Here is a 19011-nt window from a genome sequence, read left to right as displayed (position 1 = left end):
ATACTCAGCATTTAAGGGTAAATACTTACTGACAGCCTTAAGGTTCACTTAAGGGTTTTTCTTGCAATTGCAACCCATTTTTATTAAGGGTAACCTTAACCTTATATTTAAGGGATTTCTTGGCTTAAGGACTTTCATGCAACCGGGCACAGATGGATATCTTTGCACCAGAGTGTCATAGAGACATAGGGGTGGGCTCATTTTACTCAGACATCCAATCAGTCTCTTAGGATTCTTATTGAGGTATTGAGCCACGCCCCTAGCAACCAAATATGAGCACCCTAGCAACATAATAAACAAAGCCTTATATCTCTGCATCTGAACATCATAGAGACATGGGGGTTGGGTCTTTGGATCATGTTAGCTTCATGCTAGCTTCATGCTAAGTCATACTAGCTTCATGCTAGTTTCATGCTAGCTTTATGCTAATTTCATAATAAATCTTGCTAACTTCATGTTAAATCATGCTAGCTTCATGCTAATTCACGTTAGCATCATGCTAGCTTCATGCTAATTCATGTTAGTATCATGGTAGCTTCATGCTAATTTATGTTAGCATCAGGCTAGCTTCATGCTAATTCATGTTAGCATCATCCTATCTTCAAGCTAATTCATGTTAGCATCATGCTAGCTTCATGCTAATTCATGTTAGCTTCATGTTAACATCATGTTAGCTTCATGCTAATTCATGTTAGCTTCATGCTAATTCATGTTAGCATCATGCTAGCTTCATGCTAATTCATGTTAGCATCATGCTAGCTTCATGCTAATTCATGTTAACATCATGCTAGCTTCATGCTAATTCATATTAGCATCATGCTAGCTTCATGCTAATTCATGTTAGCATCATGCTAGCTTCATGCTAATTCATGTTAACATCATGCTAGCTTCATGCTAATTCATATTAGCATCATGCTAGCTTCTTGCTAATTCATGTTAACATCATGCTAGCTTCATGCTAATTCATGTTAGCATCATGCTAGCTTCATGCTAATTCATGTTAACATCATGCTAGCTTCATGCTAATTCATGTTAACATCATGCTAGCTTCATGTTAATTCATGTTAGCATCATGCTAGCTGCATGCTAATTCATGTTAACATCATGCTAGCTTCATGCTAATTCATGTTAACATTATGTTAACACGCTAGCTTCATGCTAATTCGTATTAGCATAATGCTAATTCGTATTAGCATCATGCTAATTCATGTTAGCATCATGCTAGCTTCATGCTAATTCATGTCAGCATCATGCTAGCATCATGTTAAATCATGTTAGCATCATGCTAGCTACATGCTAATTCATGTTAGCATCATGTTAGCTTCATGCTAATTCATGTTAACATCATGCTAACTTCATGCTAATTCATGTTAACATCATGTTAGCTTCATGTTAATTCATGTTAGCATCATGCTAGCTTCATGCTAATTCATGTTAGCTTCATGTTAACATCATGTTAGCTTCATGTTAATTTGTATTAACATCATGGTAGCTTCATGCTAATTCATGTTAGCATCATGCTAGCTTCATACATGCTAATTCATGTTAGCTTCATGCTAATCATGTTAACATCATGCTAGCTTTATGCTAATCATGCTAGCATCATGCTAACTTCATGCTAATATCATGCTATCTTCTTGCTAATCATGCTAACATCATGTTAGTTTTATGCTAATCATGTTAACATCATGCTAGCTTCGTGGTAATCATGTTAGCATCATGCTAACTTCATGTTACATCTTGTTAGCTTCATGTTAAATCATGCTAGCTAAATTGTGCTAGCTTTATGCTAAATCATGCTAGCTTAATGTTAAATTATCATGCTAACTTCATGTTAAATCATGCTAACTTCATGTAAAATCATGCTAGCTTCATGCTAAATCATGCTATCTTATGTTTGCTTCATGCTAAATCATGCTAGCTGTTTTAAACTTTCAGGCCAGGCTTTCTCAAGTCAACTTAACGTTTGTCTTCAAACTTTACTATCTAGTTTTTATTTTTCTTGTCAAAAATGACAATCGTTTCGCTAGATAAGACCCTTAAGCTTAATTTGGGATTGTTTAGAGTCCTTTGAAACTCTGTTGAAAAAAACTGTTAAGTGGCTTTTGAGTTAAAGTGACACCATGTAATTTTTCAACCTTCATAATACATTTTCAAGACCCTTGTGATCGACTTTAAATAGGTTGAATGACATGTCTACCATAGCCTGACGGGGTCTGTATCACTTTTACTCGTACTTTAAAACTTAGGGTTTCTGGTAGTAACCAGAGCACCAAAAAAACTACAAAATTCGACTGCTTTACGGCATACGTCACTTTCTCCACACAATTTGTTTTTAACGTGAATTTGGCTGGAGGCTACTTAAGGAGTGTAGAGAGCAACTTCTATTATATGACTCTGTGGCACCGTGTTAGTGTCACGGACCTATGACATGGGCAACCCGGGTTCGATTCCCCTTTAAGGCAATTTTTTAATATAAACTCACGATCTTGATTCATACATAAATGCAATCTTCTTTATAAATGACGGCGATTATCTTGCATATAGTTCCCTGTATTCAGATGCTGTGTTCACGTATTTACCTTTCTTTTACTGTGTCTATGGTATTTACATTACAATCCAGGATGCTATAGCAGTCAAACTTGCTCACAGTGTAAAACCAAACCCTATTCATTCACCAATCAGATCCGAGCGTTTCTCTCTTCTCTCTTCCTCATTTGCTGCGTTCCGCTGTCACTCGCGTGGCGTATTACAAAGCGGCAGACCTAAACTCTTTGCCTAAACACATCGGTTTATTGGATTTGGAGCAACAATTTTCACACAGAAGAGAGGAAAAACGAGCGCCATTGCGGAAAATCCTGGTGGTGAGGGAGAGAGAGACGATGCAACAATATTTGTTTCGAAAAAGGCAAGGAAATACTTCTGGTCGTTTCTCAATTGGAAGGCTGCAGCATCCGGAGGTAAAATATGCAGGCTGCATACGTCATCAAGCCTTGTTTATTAAGGTAAACTGAGCATTACATTCGCAAGTCATAAGCATACTGCAACAATTTACGATTAACTAAGTATAATAGTCAACTTTATAATTGTTAATATTCTGAAATAAGAATAATATAATAATAATATTCGTCTTGATGACGTATGCAGCTTAGAAATACGACATCCGGAGGCTGCAACCTTCAGATTGAGAAATGGCTTCTGCCACGACGAGTTGCTCATCAGAAAGTTGTAACATTACTGCGTTTCTCCCTGTTGTCTCAAAATGTTGATCGTTTAGCGTTTTAAATGTTTCGTTTTTAGTTTAGTTTTAAGGTTGGCCAGTTCCTTTCCTTTGTGACAGTGCTGCGGCGCTTGTGGCCTCAAGGGGCGCTAGGCGTGAAAAATACATGTCTACCGCCCCCTAGTGGCCAAAAAGTTCCATGGTGTGCCTTTAAGTTGAGTTAAGTATTAAGTTAAGTTAAGTTGAGTTAAGTATTAAGTGTTGGGCTCTAATAAAGTCCATCAAAATGAGAAAAATCCTGCAATGTTTTCCTCGAAGGACATAATTTCTTCTCGACTGGACAAGGAAAGACATCAACATTTTGGATGACATGGTGGTGAGTAAATTATCTGGATTTTTTTTAAGAAAATTGACTAATCCTTTAACTGGTTGATTATTAGCATTAATATTAATTAGATGCTGGCTGTTTATTAATACTTAAAAGCACATATTAATGGCTGATTCTGCAAAATCTTATTCTACGTCCTTAACCCTCCCCATTTCTACCAATACTTAAAATTAACAACTTCTTTAAGCAGTAGTAGGTGTATAATGCGGCAAAAGTAGTTAATAGTTAGTTAAAAGATAGAATTGGACCCTAAAGTGGTACCAGAATAATTGATGTACTTTTATATATTATTTCTTCGAGCCATTTCAAGCCTATCCTTGTACCATGTACTAAATAGGATTTAGAGTTTAATAGTAATAAGTAATTAAATACTTTTTGGAGAGAGTAATTTCTAAAGTAATCTAATTACATGATTGAAGATGTACATAGTAACTAGTAATTAATAGCTTTTTTTGAGTAACTTACGCAACACTAGCCACTGCCGTGACCTCTTCATTATTAGCCTATAGTACCAGAGTTCATTGAGTTTCGTGATGCATGCTATAGACAGGTTGCACGGCGACATCGTTAACTGGTTGCGCGCGCAACCGAGAGGCAGAAAGAAGAGAAGTGCATTGTGTTGTATGCTAGTTGCGGTGTCTGTAAGTCAAAATGCCAAGGAGTTGTTGCGTGGAAAATAGTACCAACAGAGTCAGTGCTGGGTGCCTGATGTTAACATACCAGTAGATGCGACTATTACGTTACTAGCCTAACATTGTAATTCATACATGTATCACAGTAACACTGCAAAAATAAAGACAGAAAAACAGATCCAACTAAAATCAAGTTTTATTTATATACAAACAATAAAGAACGCTTCAATAATTAAGGTTGTTGCAGTAGCGCAGCTCACCAAGCGGTCTTTCTGCCTCCTGGATGCGCCCGCACCCTGTAATGTTTGTAAACTTGCAACCCGTCTATACACCTTCAAGTATGCATGTACATTAAAAAATCCGGTTTAATCCCTTGCATTTAATTTCAATTTACACCCACAGAGATTAATATAGTTTGTTAGTGAAAATATGAGAGAGTGGAGTCATAGGAGGGTTTGGGGGAGGATTAGGGCTAGAAACAAAGAGGGCATGAACAATAAAGCAGGGGACCTGGCTGGGGAACTGAGACAGGGGAGGCTGAGGCTTACAGCGAAGATAAGACAGGGACAGATGAGATAGGGACCAAGACAGGGGCGCTGCAGCCGGCTGTCGAGCTGGGACCGGGGTGCTGCATCCAACAGTGGAAACATGACAGGGGGCGCTGCAACTGGCAGCGGAGCCGAGACAGGGACAGAGACAGGGGGTGCTGCAGCTGGCTGTGGAGCTGAGACAGAGACAGGGTGTGCTGCAGCTGGCTGTGTAGCTGAAACAAAGACAGGGGGTGTTGCAGCTGGCTGGGACGCCAAGACAGTGGCAGGCTGGAGGTGTGGCATGAGCCCTGGCAGAGACTGAGGTTGAGGACTGGAAATACCCTTCTTCCTCCTCTTCTTCCGGAGCCGTGGTGCAGAGCCTGCTGCAGGTGAGGTGAGTACAGCGGTGGACTCCATGGGGGACCCCTCGTAGGTGGATTCCCACAAGACCCTCCTTCCGCTTTTCCCACTGAGATTGGTTGGCAGAGGAGGACTCTCTGGGACTGAGGGGACCAGAGCCGGGTCTTCCAGTGATGCCACCGCCACAACGTGACCCCTCTGGGATAGAAGGAAGCGGGGCAGGATAAGTGGGGCCGGTTGGACTGTTGGGCTGACAAGGCAGAAATGTCCATCCTTACCTACTGGGTTCTCTTATGGCTCGTTCGTTCTGCCATGAACATTCAAGAACAGAACCCAGATGCAGGGGACAGATGAACACTCAGACTTTATTTGACACTAACCAAGAAAACAAAAATCCACAAGGGGGCAAAACAGCAAGACTAAATTAACAAGACATAAAACAGATTAGACTAACCTGACGCAAGACTTGACTCAATAAACTTGTCTCAAAACTTAACAATGAACTTGACTTATACAAACTTGACTTATACAGAGTTCATACAAAGAGTACAATGACCAGAGGCTTACAAAACGAACAAGCACATGACAGCAAACACAAGGGGATTAAATAAGGGAGAAAATCAAGAAGGGGACAGGTGACATGAATCAAACAATAACAAGGTGATTAACGAGGAGACAAAGAGGCGAGGAGACGAGACAGAAGGCACATGGCCTGAATAAACAAAGCCAGTGCCTTCACACAAAACATGGGACTGCCATGATCCTGTCACTATAGGTGTGTTCGACTTCATGCGGCGCTGCGCAGACCGATCGGTGGCTGACTTGAAGCAGTGCATTCCGGTTAGTAATTTTGTCCGACTTCAGCTGCCGCTGCAGGCACGTGACTGTTCACGTGCCTGCACGTGTGTTTCGTGTGTATTTTCACGCCCTCAGTTCCACAAATACTCACAAATCTGTATTTTTATTACAGTTAAAGCTCTTTTCATGTAGTCGCGATGTTATATTGTGTCATCTTCATCAAAATAAAATGGATAAAAAACGTAGACCCCACTACATTGGTATTTAAATAATATATGCTTATGTTGAACTTTATTCTTGTAAAAACAGATGCTGTAAGCCTCTTCAGTTCCACTCATGCTCATACACGGACATTCAAAACAGTATAATTCACTTTTTATGTAGTTTACAAATCATGTTTAATGCGATTAAGCAAGCAAACGGCACGTGATCAGCCATGCCTGACGTAAATGCAGCAAACTACGGGAACCACAGCGCGTCCGACTTCACGTCTCCGTTTTCAGCTCCTCCCCGCCGGCTAATCTCGCCGATCGGTTACATCCAGCCGATGTCGAACACACCTTATGACTTAGACAACTGTGACCTGAAGACAGGACCGTGACAGTCTACATGTTAAATATTTACTGTTTGAAATAAAGAGACTTGCTTTAAGACAACTGTTTGCTGCGTATGATACTTCAACTGGGTTTATTACAATAATTTTATACAACATACATTTTATAAAAAAAATAAATAAAACCTAAATTCTTCAATCTTCAATCCTGTTGCTCCATTACATTAAACTTTGTTTTAAATCTCAGTTAGGGATTAACTTTAAACTTGCATATAAGGAGGTTTAAATACATTTTCTACAATTAAATGTGTGGTTAAATCATCAGAAACAGACACTGCGAGCGTGGTGGGACTATTCAAAGATGCATTTATTATAACGTCTCAACAGAGTGAGTTTGGCGGCTCAAAGAGATTATTAACACTACCGGTGACAGCTACCGCTGCTCGTATTGCGCTTCTCCTTTGTCATGTGCGTTCCAGTCAGAAACTGAAGGGCAGGGAATGAACGGACACCCAGGGGGCTTCATGAAAAATGCGTCGGCACACCTTTTTATTCATTATATCATAGAGATGCGCGGATGGGCTATTATTTCATCCACAACCGCATCACAAAACTCATCATCCGTCCGCCATTCATCCGCACCAACGTTTCTGACCAGTTTTCAAAACCGCACCGCCCGCCATCCGCTGACTGGGCGATGCAAGACGCTGCTGATGACAGCCGCGAGACTAGAGCTCTAGAATATCAGCAGTGAACTCAGTCTCCGATCGGCGCACATGGGACAAAAATAAATAAATAAATAGCCTAAATTAAACGCACAAATTACATAGTCTGCACTGGTGTCATCCTGATTTACCACTTTGTAAAACTTATTCCAGACATCCCTTTTCTGACCTTCTATTTCCTTTGTTTTTAATTCTCATTTTTTGAGTTTGCCACGTACCTCCTTCGCCGGCGTTGATAAGAGCTATGTCAAAATGCGTCCTCATTTCTCCGTGCTGTTAATGATAGAACGAAAGGATCCTTAACAGCCGAGGCTATCCCAAACAATTAAAACCTTTATTAAATAAAAGTGTATTAGAAAACTTTTTATTGTCACTGTTTTAGTATTATAAGTTATGTTTTGTGTTAATATTATTCGGTTTATGTTGCGTATATTTCTAAGGTTGATTATTTGATATACTGTTGAATAGTTTAATCTACATCAATGTGTCATATTTTCTAAAATAAATTTATATTTTTCTAATTACATATTTATTTTAATAAGTCAGAAATGTCTCCGCTGTTTATTGCTGACAGGCGCGGTGGGTGCTACTGGGGGCGCGTGCAACAGGTGACGCAAATTATGGGTCCTCAGAAGGCTAGACCGTCTCATTTCAGTTCTCTTTGCGAACTTCTGAGCCTGCCACCTTGAAAGACAGAGTGCTCACCTTTTAAGGTCGCATGATTAGAAGGACACAGCTAATAACAAGCAGTCGATCCGCCACCCGCCCGAATTTAATTAAAATATTATTTTTCGTCACGTCATCCGCCCGATCCGCAGTTTATCCGCGGAGTCCGCGGTTTATCCGCGGAATCCGCGGCTGTGACCACCAACCGCGCATCTCTACTATATCACAATATCTGAGCTTCGCAAAATTTCCTGCCACATTGGTTCGTTAATTAATATAATAGATTGTTTTAAAAGATTGTCAAATTTTTTTATTTGAATAAAATCTTTAGATTACCAATGTATAGTGATTTATAATAAAAAAATACATTACCTTTGCCTGCACATACTGTTTTATATTTTTTTTTGAATGACAACAGCAACATTGTTGCTGATTAATTTTACCGGCAAATTCATCATAGCGCAGATGATGGGTTTAATACATAAGTTTAAATCTAAGATCTAAGATTCTTTGCGATATACTGTAACATTATCTAAAATAGTGTGTGTTTTGAAAAAATGATGTAATCGTCCTTTGCTTTTTGCTGGGGTGCATTTTATCACAGACAGCGTTATAGCAAAAGTGAATGAAAGAAAATTCACAAGAGCAACAAGAGATTTGAAGCTCATCCAATGCGCCCGAGAGATGATTCACTCTGTGATTGGCTGAATGCTCGCTGGAGCTTGCCGTAAAAATTAATGACTTCTGGCCATTTTGACGTGGAGTGGCCTTGTGAATGCACAGTTAAAGTGGGGGGACGTGACCCCCCGTCCACCCGATTGCTACGTCCAGAGCTGCCTCATTTATCTGGCAAACCTAAATTTTAGCAGGGATTTCCCATCCCCTATTTGTCCGTATGCAGCTCTTTTCATGCAGTGCGGGAGAGCGAGAACTGAAGACACAACATCTGCTTATGTTATCCAGTGTTGCATGACTCATGACTCGCTCCTCCCGCAGCTCGTAACTCGCTCCCATGGCAGCTCGTAACTTCTTCCGAATTTTTTCATAGGTTATCAGAAAGAATCTGTAAACCTGATCTGCCTTTTATAAATCTGATAAAACTAAAGACTCTTCAAATATATAAAGGATGCAATACTACTCTATAAGTACTCCAGATTAACATCAGATATGCAGAAAAAGCTTGTGTTATGGGAGCTTTAATATAACTTAAACGGATGAGTTTAAAAAAGTTTACCCCCCACAGTTGAAAAATTAGCTAAATAGTCCAAAACACTTTTTGTACCAGTCTGTAAGCATATTTTTCTGCTGTGAAGTTAGCCATTTATGACATGAGGGGTCTATGGGATTATGGCCAGTGTATAAATTGCAGTTTAAGTCACATCCGTGTTGGCTTCACAATAGAGACTGCAAGGTTGGCCCTCGCAAGAAATGCAACACATTTTTTTAACCTTATGGGAAGGGTTTAAGCGCGCCAATCACAGCGCTTGTGTGATTTAATTTTAATGTGCTTACATTTTTTGGCGAGGTGCTGTAACGGGGTGCTTTAAAGAAAGCGATGAAGAGGAGAATCCATGTGCAAAAGGTGTTTATTAGTAAAATCCCAATATGGGCCAACAAACAAATCCAAACAGGGTAAATCCACAATCGTAATCCAGAGACAGGCAAAATATATCAGGGCAGGCGGCAAACAGGCATTAAATCCAAAATAAAGGCAGAAGTCAAACACAGGCAGATGCAGGTAACAGAAACAGATTAACAGATACAGATACAGATAACAGGCAGATACTAACAGGATGTGGCGATGTAATAATCAGCCCCGAACAGGTGAACAGGAAGTGACCTATATACAAAACAGACAGGAAGTGTGAATCATGACATGGCATGATGAATTTCAAAATAAAAGTCAGAACAGAGCAGGGTATCAAAATAAAAGTCCAAAATACAAAAATACACAGAACACAAGTAAACACAGAACAAAACCTTACAGAACCCCCCCTCTAAAGGGCGACTCCCGGAGCCCAACATTCAAATAATAAAGTCCAAATAGAGGGTGGGCGGGCGGGCCAGGACCTCTTGGCAAGGCAGGGCAGTTCAGGAGAGGTCCTGGGTCATAGGGCCAGGATGGTCCAGGGTCGTGGGGCAGATGCGGGCCTGGGTCATGGGGCAGATGCGGGCCTGGGTCATGGGGCAGATGTGGGCCTGGGTCATGGGGCAGATGTGGGCCTGGGTCATGGGGCAGGCTTGGACCTGGGTCATGGGGCAGGCTTGGACCTGGGTCATGGGGCAGGCTTGGACCTGGGTCATGGGGCAGGCTTGGACCTGGGTCATGGGGCAGGCTTGGACCTGGGTCATGGGGCAGGCTTGGACCTGGATCAAGGGGCAGACATGGAGCAGGATCCAGGGGCAGACATGGAGCAGGATCCAGGGGCAGACATGGAGCAGGATCCAGGGGCAGACATGGAGCAGGATCAAGGGGTAAACATGAAGCTAGGTCATGAGGTAGGGATAGACCTGTAACACAAGGAGAGGAGGGATCAGAGTCCACTTCGGTCTCCGCCTCGGTGTCCTCTGCCTCCTTCCTGTGTCTGGGTACTACCCCCCCCCAAAAAAAAACTTGGGAAAGCTTCCACAGCCCATTGTGGCGATGTCCCAGATGGTGGACCAGACAAATCAGATGAGTTAGACGGGACTGGTGAATCAGGCAGGACAGACGAATCAGAAGAGTCAGGCAGATCAGAAGAGTCGGGCAGATCAGAAGAGTCGGGCAGATCAGAAGAGTCGGGCAGATCAGAAGAGTCGGGCAGATCAGATGAATCATAGGAGTCGATGAAATCAGAGCAGTCGGATGAATCAGATGAATAGAATGAATTAGATGAGTCGGATGAATCAGATGGTCCGGTTGAATCAGATGGGCCGGATGAATCAAGCAGATCAAATGAGTCCAGGGGTTCGGGTTCAGGGCCTTGAGAAACACAGGGGACAAACGAGCAGCAGGCAGACCAAACGCACCACAATGCAACGGCAAATTCACAGAGTACATAGTCCATGAGACATACCTCAGTGGTAGTTACAGGCATGGCGGCCATCTTAACGGCAGGTGCAGGGTGAACGACAGCCCTCATAAGTGCAGGTGTGGTGGTGACTATGGCCCTCTGAATCTCAGGTGCAGGGATAAAAGTAGCTCTCTCCAAAACAGGTGCGAGTGCAGAGACAGGCAGGATGGCGGCCATTTTGGGAACAGGCAGGATGGCAGCCATTTTAGGGACAGGCAGGATGGTGGCCATCTTGGGAACAGGCAGGATGGCGGCCATTTTAGGGACAGGCAGGGTGGCGGCCATTTTGGGAGCAGGCATGGTGGCGGCCATTTTGGGAGCAGGCATGGACAGAACAAGCATGACTTGGCTTTGTGTGTTGTGTAAATTCACTGGAGGTGTATCCGCAACACCCACAGTAAATGGTGAACCACACAACAGCAATGCAAAGTCAATATAACTCTCCAGGGACCAGGCAGACATATCATGGGGCATACACAAACGTAACAATTCATCCAGAGCATTATAGAAGATCGGTTTCAGAGTGTCCTCATCAAAATGTACCTGATTAGATAATTCCAGAAAGTCTTGAACATAATCCTCAATGGGCCGGTGGTTCTGACGGAGTGCAAGTAGTGCAAAAACAGGTTTCATGGTGCTGGTGGGAAATTACTGACCTTCGCTGGATTCCGGTTTATGGCTGATTATTCTGTAACGGGTGGCTTTAAATAAAGCGGAGAAGAGGTGAATCCATGTGCAAAAGGTGTTTATTAGTAAAATCCCAATATGGGCCAGCAAACAAATCCAAACAGGGTAAATCCACAATCGTAATCCAGAGACAGGCAAACATATATCAGGGCAGGCGGCAAACAGGCATTAAATCCAAAATACAGGCAGAAGTCAAACACAGGCAGATGCAGGTAACAGAAACAGATTAACAGATACTAGTGATGTTACCAGTGACACCGAAGCTCCGAAGCGTGTGTCAAAAAAACAAACCGATTTTCATTGAAGCTTTGTATCGAAGCTTGATTCGTTCTGGCAAAATCACGTGACCAATGACGTCCGAAGCTTCGTTTCACACACACCCACGTGACTGCTTCGTTATCTGATTCAAAGGTTTAGAATTGTGCGATGCGCGGTGCGCCCTCATGGGTTGTATTGGAGTATTGCATTACACGGAATCCATTACTGTATAGTGAGTTTATGATATATATAGAATATATTAGTAGTAAAAAGCCTTTTCTGCACCACTTAATACCATGATATATTTTTTAATTGGTTCACACTTTATACTATTGAGACAAGGTCTATCCTTAATTTGCTATTTTTGTTTGAAGTACCATTCGCATGAAATGGAACATGCTTTGGTCATGTATTTAATATAGTGTTACATTTATTTATGCATCTATCCTTAATTTGTCAATCCATTAAGTTTTGCTTTTATAATTAAATTAATACGTTGTTTGGTTGTGGAACATGTTGTGAAACAGCACTTTCACCAGCAGAGGTCCTCATTGAGCTCTGATTTGAAAAGCTTCGAGTAACGAACCTTTTTCCGATACAATTGGGTTGAAAGCTTCACTGCTTCAAGAAAGCTTCACTTCGCCATCACTAACAGATACAGATACAGATAACAGGCAGATACTAACAGGATGTGGCGATGTAATAATCAGCCCCGAACAGGTGAACAGGAAGTGACCTATATACAAAACAGACAGGAAGTGTGAACTGAAACATGGCATGATGAATATCAAAATAAAAGTCAGAACAGAGCAGGGTATCAAAATAAAAGTCCAAAATACAAAAATACACAGAACACAAGTAAACACAAAACAAAACCTTACAGGTGCGCATCAGGCTACATAGAGCTACACACAACCTACGGCATAGAACCTATATGGGACTATAAATTAAGCTTTTAATTCTGTGAAAACAGAATTTAAAAAATGTCTGTAAACCTATTACAGATTTGTTTTCATTTTTGTCCAAAAACCAAAGCTAAAAACATAGTAGCGCCATATTAAGTGTTAACCTTATGTTAACATCTGATTTAAACAAATCCTTAATTTGGGGTTGATATCTTTTATGCTCAATATCAAAAAGTTCAATCAAGTTTAAAAATGGTTGGAAAAAAGGGAAAATAACATGTAAATCAAGGCAAATGCATTTACATAATCCATTTAACCGTTATGGGTTGTTTCTTATGTCTTAATTTGGCCACAACTTTGTGTCAAAAGGAATGATTTTTTTGTGACAAAACTTATATTTACACATATTTTGAGAAAATGCTTTAAAATTTTTCAAAAACTCAACAATGTACCGTGTGCAAATGTACTACCCTTTCGGGTTGTTTGTGTACAAAAAGCCACTAAATTAGACGTCTGTAAAAATGTATCAGATTAATATTTTTTCCAATGTTTATCATAAATCTGTTAATCAGTACTGGTCAAAACTACCAAATGCTTACAAAATTTCCATGAGTTTAAATCTTCAATTGCTTCATAAGTGCTGTCACAGATTTGATGAAAAAAAACCACAAAATTACAAATTTTTAATATAAAAAGTGAATGTGGACTGGATTTTTTTTACCTTTTTCACAGTCTTGGGCTTGTCAAAGATTGGTAAAAATATTGGCTTTGATGCATTTTTAGTTTTTATGCAGCATCAGTTTTATTTTTTTTCTCCCTAATTAGTTGTTTGTGGGGTTTTTTCCCCCTATTGACTTCCATTATAACAACATTTTTTGATTGCAAAGCCATGACACTATATAATCATGCATTCTTGATTGTTGGCAGTTTTTCCTTTTGCTAAGAGTTAAAATCATGAAAATTTTGTAAACATTTGGTTGGTTTGATCAGTAGTAAGGTTGATTAACAGATTTATTTAAAAAAAAAAATAGAAAAAAATTAATCTGATGAATTTTCACAGCCGTTTAATTTAATGGCCTTTTTTGAACACAAACAACCCGAAAGGGTAGTGAATTGGAACAACCCACAATGGTTAAAAAAAGCAAAGTGCCAGAAGGAACACATTAACGTTAAATGTATGCAGAGGAGATAGATTTGTATTAAGCAACACTTTGTAAGATATTAAGAGATTCTGCTTGTTACTGAATCTATTACATATAGCTATATACAGTTGAAAGAAAAAGTATGTGATCCCTTTGGCCTTACTTGGATTTGGTCGTAAAGTGTGTTCTGGTCTTCATCTCTGGGTCGCGGCAGTGGAGAGGCGCAGTCTGCTTGAACTGGTGCCGCACGGGCATTGTGCGTTTTCATGTTTTTGTTGGACGCAGCATGTGAGCATTCGTGGTGCAGGGTGGGAAAGGTGTGTGAACCTTTGGGTTTAATAACTGGTTGACCCTCCTTTGGCAGCAATAACCTCAACCAAACGTTTCCTATAGTTGCAGATCAGACCTGCACAACGGTCAGGAGAAATTTTGGACCATTCCTCTTTACAATAGTGTTTCAGTTTAGCAATATTCTTGGGATGTCTGGTGTGAATCGCTCTCTTGAGGTCATGCCACAGCATCTCAATCGGGTTGAGGTCAGGACTCTGAACGGGCCACTCCAGAAGGCGTATTTTTTCTGTTGAAGCCATTCTGTCATTGATTTACTTCTATGCTTTGGGTCATTGTCCTGTTGCATCGTCCATCCTCTGTTAAGCTTCAGTTGGCGGACAGATGGTCTTAAGTTTTCCTGCAAAATGTCTTGATAAACTTTGGAAATCATTTTTCCATTAATGACAGTAATCCGTCCAGGGCCTGAGGCATCAAAGCAGCCCCAAACCATGATGGCCCCTGCATTATATTTCACACTTGGGATGAGGTTTTGATCTTGGTGTGCTGTGCCTTTTGTTCTCCACACATAGCGTTGTGTGTTCTTTCCAAACAACTCAATTTTGGTTTCATCTGTCCACAGAATGTTTTGCCAGTAGTGCTGTGGAACATCCAGGTGCTCTTTTGCAAACTTCAAACGTGCTGCAATGTTTTTTTTTGGACAGCAGTGGCTTCCTCCGTGGTGTCCTCCCATTAAAGGGAAATTCCGCCTTGAAATGATCCTAGGGTTAATAACAAACGTGTACCGAGTTCGACCGTTCACTGGAGTTTGTTTTCATGCTAGTCTAACCGTTCACGTCTGGATCACATATCCATGCGGGCGCCATCTTGGGAAAACTAAACTCTCGCGCGAAACGTTGTTGCCCGGAACAGGTGTTGTGCTTTCACGCGAGAGTTCAGCCCTCCCAAGATGGCGCCCGCATGGACACGCGATCCAGACGCGAACGGCAAATGCCTCCCTCCAATAAACTGCCTGCACACCTGCAAAGCTCTCAATGCCCCGGCCCACACACAGAGACCCCCACCGTGCCACAGTGCAAGTGTGGGGTTATTTTGAGCATTATTAGTAGTATAGACATAGCGATTTCGTTTTTAATGCACTGATGCCCCGAAGGCTACCATAACATGCTAATTTGCGTTTAGCAATAACACTGGTCACGTCAGACCAGCACGAAAACAAACTCCAGTGAACGGTCGAACCCGGCACACGCCTGCCACCAACCCTAGGATCATTTCAAGGCGGAATTTCCCTTTAAGTCTATTCTTGTTTAATGTTTTCCTTATTGTAGATTTGTCAACAAAAATGTTAGCATGTGCCAGAGATTTCTGTAAGTCTTTAGCTGACATTCTAGGATTCTTCTTCACCTCATTGAGCATTCTGCGCTGTGCTCTTGCAGTCATCTTTACAGGACAACCACACCTAGGGAGTGTAGCAACAGTGCTGAACTTTCTCCATTTGTAGACAATCTGTCTTACCGTGGACACATGGACATCAAGGCTTCTAGATATACTTTTGTAGCCCTTTCCAGCTTTATGTAAGTCAACAATTCTTGATCGTAGGTCTTCTGAGAGCTCTTTTGTGCGAGGCATGGTTCACATCAGACAATGCTTCTTCAGAACAGCAAACTCAAAACTGGTGTGTGTTTTTTATTGGACAGGGCAGCTTAAATCAACACATCCAATCTCATCACATTGATTGGACCCCAGGTTGGCTGACTCCTGGCTCCAATTAGCTCTTGGAGAAGTCATTAGCCTAGGGTTTCACATACTTTTTCCACTCTGCACTATGAATGTTTACATGTTGTATTAAATAAAAACATGAAAACGTATAATGTTTGTGCGGTATTAGTTTAAGCAGACTGTGTTTCTCTATTGTTGTGACTTAGATGAAGATCAGAACATATTTTGTGACCAATTTATGAAGAAATCCGGGTGGGCCCGGGGGGTTCACGTGCTTTTTCTTTCAACTGTAAATAGCAAGCCAATAAATAGCAGACAAATGTTGTGAAACACTGACCAATTTCATCTCATAGTATTAGAGATATATAGATATTGTAAAACCATATCTTCTATTTTTACCTTTCTCTCTATCAGATATGGATATTGGAGGTTTGGAGACTGTGGTGGCCAACTCTGCCTACGTTTCAGCACGTGGAAGTATAGACAGCACTGCGGCGGCAACCATGCGGGACAAAAAATACCGCGCAAAGCTCAACCTGCCACACTTAAGACAATGTGAACACATGAAGACAACAGTTGAGTCTTCATTTGACAGTATGTGTGTACGCCAGCCAATTGGCAAACGGCTCTTTCAGCAGTATCTCGAAAGTGAACCTGCTTACAAGAATGCTGCAGATTTGTGGAAAGATATTGAAGATTACAATGTCGCCCAGAAGGAAGACAGGCTTCAAAAAGCACAAAAGATTGTGAACAAATACTTTGAGACTTCTTCCAAAAACTTTAGCAATTTCCTGGGGCATAAAGCAGTGAGCATGGTGAAAGAGGACTACAAGAACATTCGAGGAGATCTTTTTAAAGAGATAGAACACCAGATCCTTGGTCACCTGGAAGCTACAGCGCTAAATGGCTTTAGGAATAGCATGTACTTTCTGCGTTATGTACAGTTTAAATGGCTGGAGAGTCAGCCTGTTACCGAGGATTGGTTCATGGATTTCAGAGTGCTTGGGAAAGGTGGATTTGGTGAGGTCCATGCTTGCCAAATGAAGGCAACAGGGAAGATGTACGCTAATAAAAAACTGAACAAGAAGAGGTTGAAGAAACGTAAAGGTTATGACGTAAGGGAGAAAGCTAGTTTTATCAGTAGAGTCTAGTCTATAGATGGTTTCAGCAGTAACAACATAAACAAGCGGCGTTCGTGGAAAACACATAACTTCTGGTAAACTCTGCTATTAACAAATAACAGAAGTCCTAAAAACAAAGTCCTTTTAAATTAGTTTATTTATATAACAAACAAAATAAACTACACACAGATTATCCAGGAAACTAAAACATTTGTTATTTTCAATGAGGTACTTACTCAAGAGTTCAGTTTAGCAGCTACAGTAGTCAGACCATTAAACAAACAGAAACCAGAAGTAAAATTCGGACCAGGCGCATAATCGCATCACTGCACGTGCATCCGATGAAACAGTCTATCTATACGACTCAAATCTGGACTGAACTAGTCTCCAGACTAAGTTAACAAGACTCTTGTCTAGGGATGTCCCGATTCGATCACGTGATCGGAAATCGGCCCCGATCACGTGGTTTCAGACTCGATCGGAATCGGACGTTACCTCCCGATCAGGACTCGGATACATATGCAGGGTTTAAAATCCATTAAGGTCTCGCTCTGCTCCGCGCCAGTGTACGCGCTGCGCTGGTGCGTGTGAACTGATGAGAAGAGAATACCCTGATAGCACACATACATTTCGAAGACGTCTTTTTGATGTCTGCGTTTACATCTGCAAGACGTATTATTTAGATTGTTTGCTCATCTGCAATACGCCTCTGAGACGTTTCCTAAAAGATGTCATATAGACATATTGAAGACGTCTGCAAGACGTTTTTGATTTAGAATGTATGTAAAGCAGCTCTTTCTAAGACCTTTATAAGATGTTTTTACACACCAGATGTATTCCAGATCTCCAGATCTTTACCAGACATCTTGCATACGTACCTGTGCTATCTGGGTAGGCTTGTTCGACTTCATGCAGCGCCGCAACAACCGGCAGCCGGATGACGTCTAAGTTCCGCGGACCCTCCTGATGACGAAAATGACGTCATGCGGACGGCGCGCGTTAGACTCTTTTGACTCCACACAGAAACAGCAATGCGTGCGGCATGACATAAGGAACATCCTGGATCTGTTTTTTCGCTCTTATTTATTCTTTTTTTATGTATTATAGAAGTATCGGATCGGGACTCTGTATCGGCAGATACTTAAAATCAAATGACTCGGACTCGAGGGCAAAAAAACCTGATCGGGACATCCCTACTCTTGTCCATTACTGAACTGCAAGCTTTTAAGTTAAGTTTGCACAGTTAAGTTTGCCCATCCCAAAAGCCCGCAAGTACTCTTCCATTTTTCACCAAATATTAGGAAAAAGAGCAATTGGGGGAAAGAGGGTGAAAGAAGCACCTAGAGACATAAGATAAGATCAACCCCCATGTCTGCTTAGCATGGTATTAAACAGTGTTAATCACAGTGTATTGGCTCAGTACAAATAGGCTTGCAGGCTCAGCTTGATGCTCCACAAAGCAGTTCATCTGAAATACAGAAGCAGAAAGAGGGTGAAGTAAAATGGATGGAAGAACAGAAACATTAAAAATAATTTACAAATTGTACTTATGACAAAAGCAGAACACAAAGAAGAAAGGCAATGACAAATGGAATTTCGTTGGAGAAACAATAGGCCAGGGGAACAAATTCTCTCTGTTCTAGGTATTAGCAAAGTATATGGAATTAATCTTTATGGGGCTGTTTCCCGGACAGGAAAAAGTCTAGTCCTAGACTAAAATAAATATAAGAGCTGCCCAAATTGAAAACAACTCTGACGTGTCTTAAAATACAGTACATCAGTGGCCATTGTTTTGCCTCAAAATGTACACAAGTAATGTTTGTAATAAGGCATGTTTGACCAACCTAGTTATATTTTCTAATTTAATTAAGGCCTAGTCCTGGCTTAAACTAATCCCTGTTTGGGAAACCACCCCAAAATGTCTCACCGGGAAACCACCCCAAAATATCTCACCTGAGAACCAGTT

At 41.2% G+C, this 19011-nt stretch overlaps 1 protein-coding gene across 1 annotated transcript in view; it reads left to right on the top strand.

Moving 5' to 3' along the window:
* The window catches only part of grk1b (G protein-coupled receptor kinase 1 b), an 81074-nt gene that overhangs the window by 12325 nt on the left and 49738 nt on the right, over window positions 1-19011 (top strand). The window contains exon 2 of the mRNA XM_055201027.2: window positions 16339-17039. Within this exon, the coding sequence (XP_055057002.1) occupies window positions 16341-17039 (699 nt within the window). The 5' untranslated portion in view covers window positions 16339-16340. The remainder of the gene's footprint in view (window positions 1-16338; window positions 17040-19011) is intronic.

The sequence above is a fragment of the Misgurnus anguillicaudatus genome, chromosome 22, assembly GCF_027580225.2.
Source record: "Misgurnus anguillicaudatus chromosome 22, ASM2758022v2, whole genome shotgun sequence".
NCBI lineage: Eukaryota > Metazoa > Chordata > Actinopteri > Cypriniformes > Cobitidae > Misgurnus > Misgurnus anguillicaudatus.
This window is presented reverse-complemented; position numbering and strand designations above follow the sequence as displayed.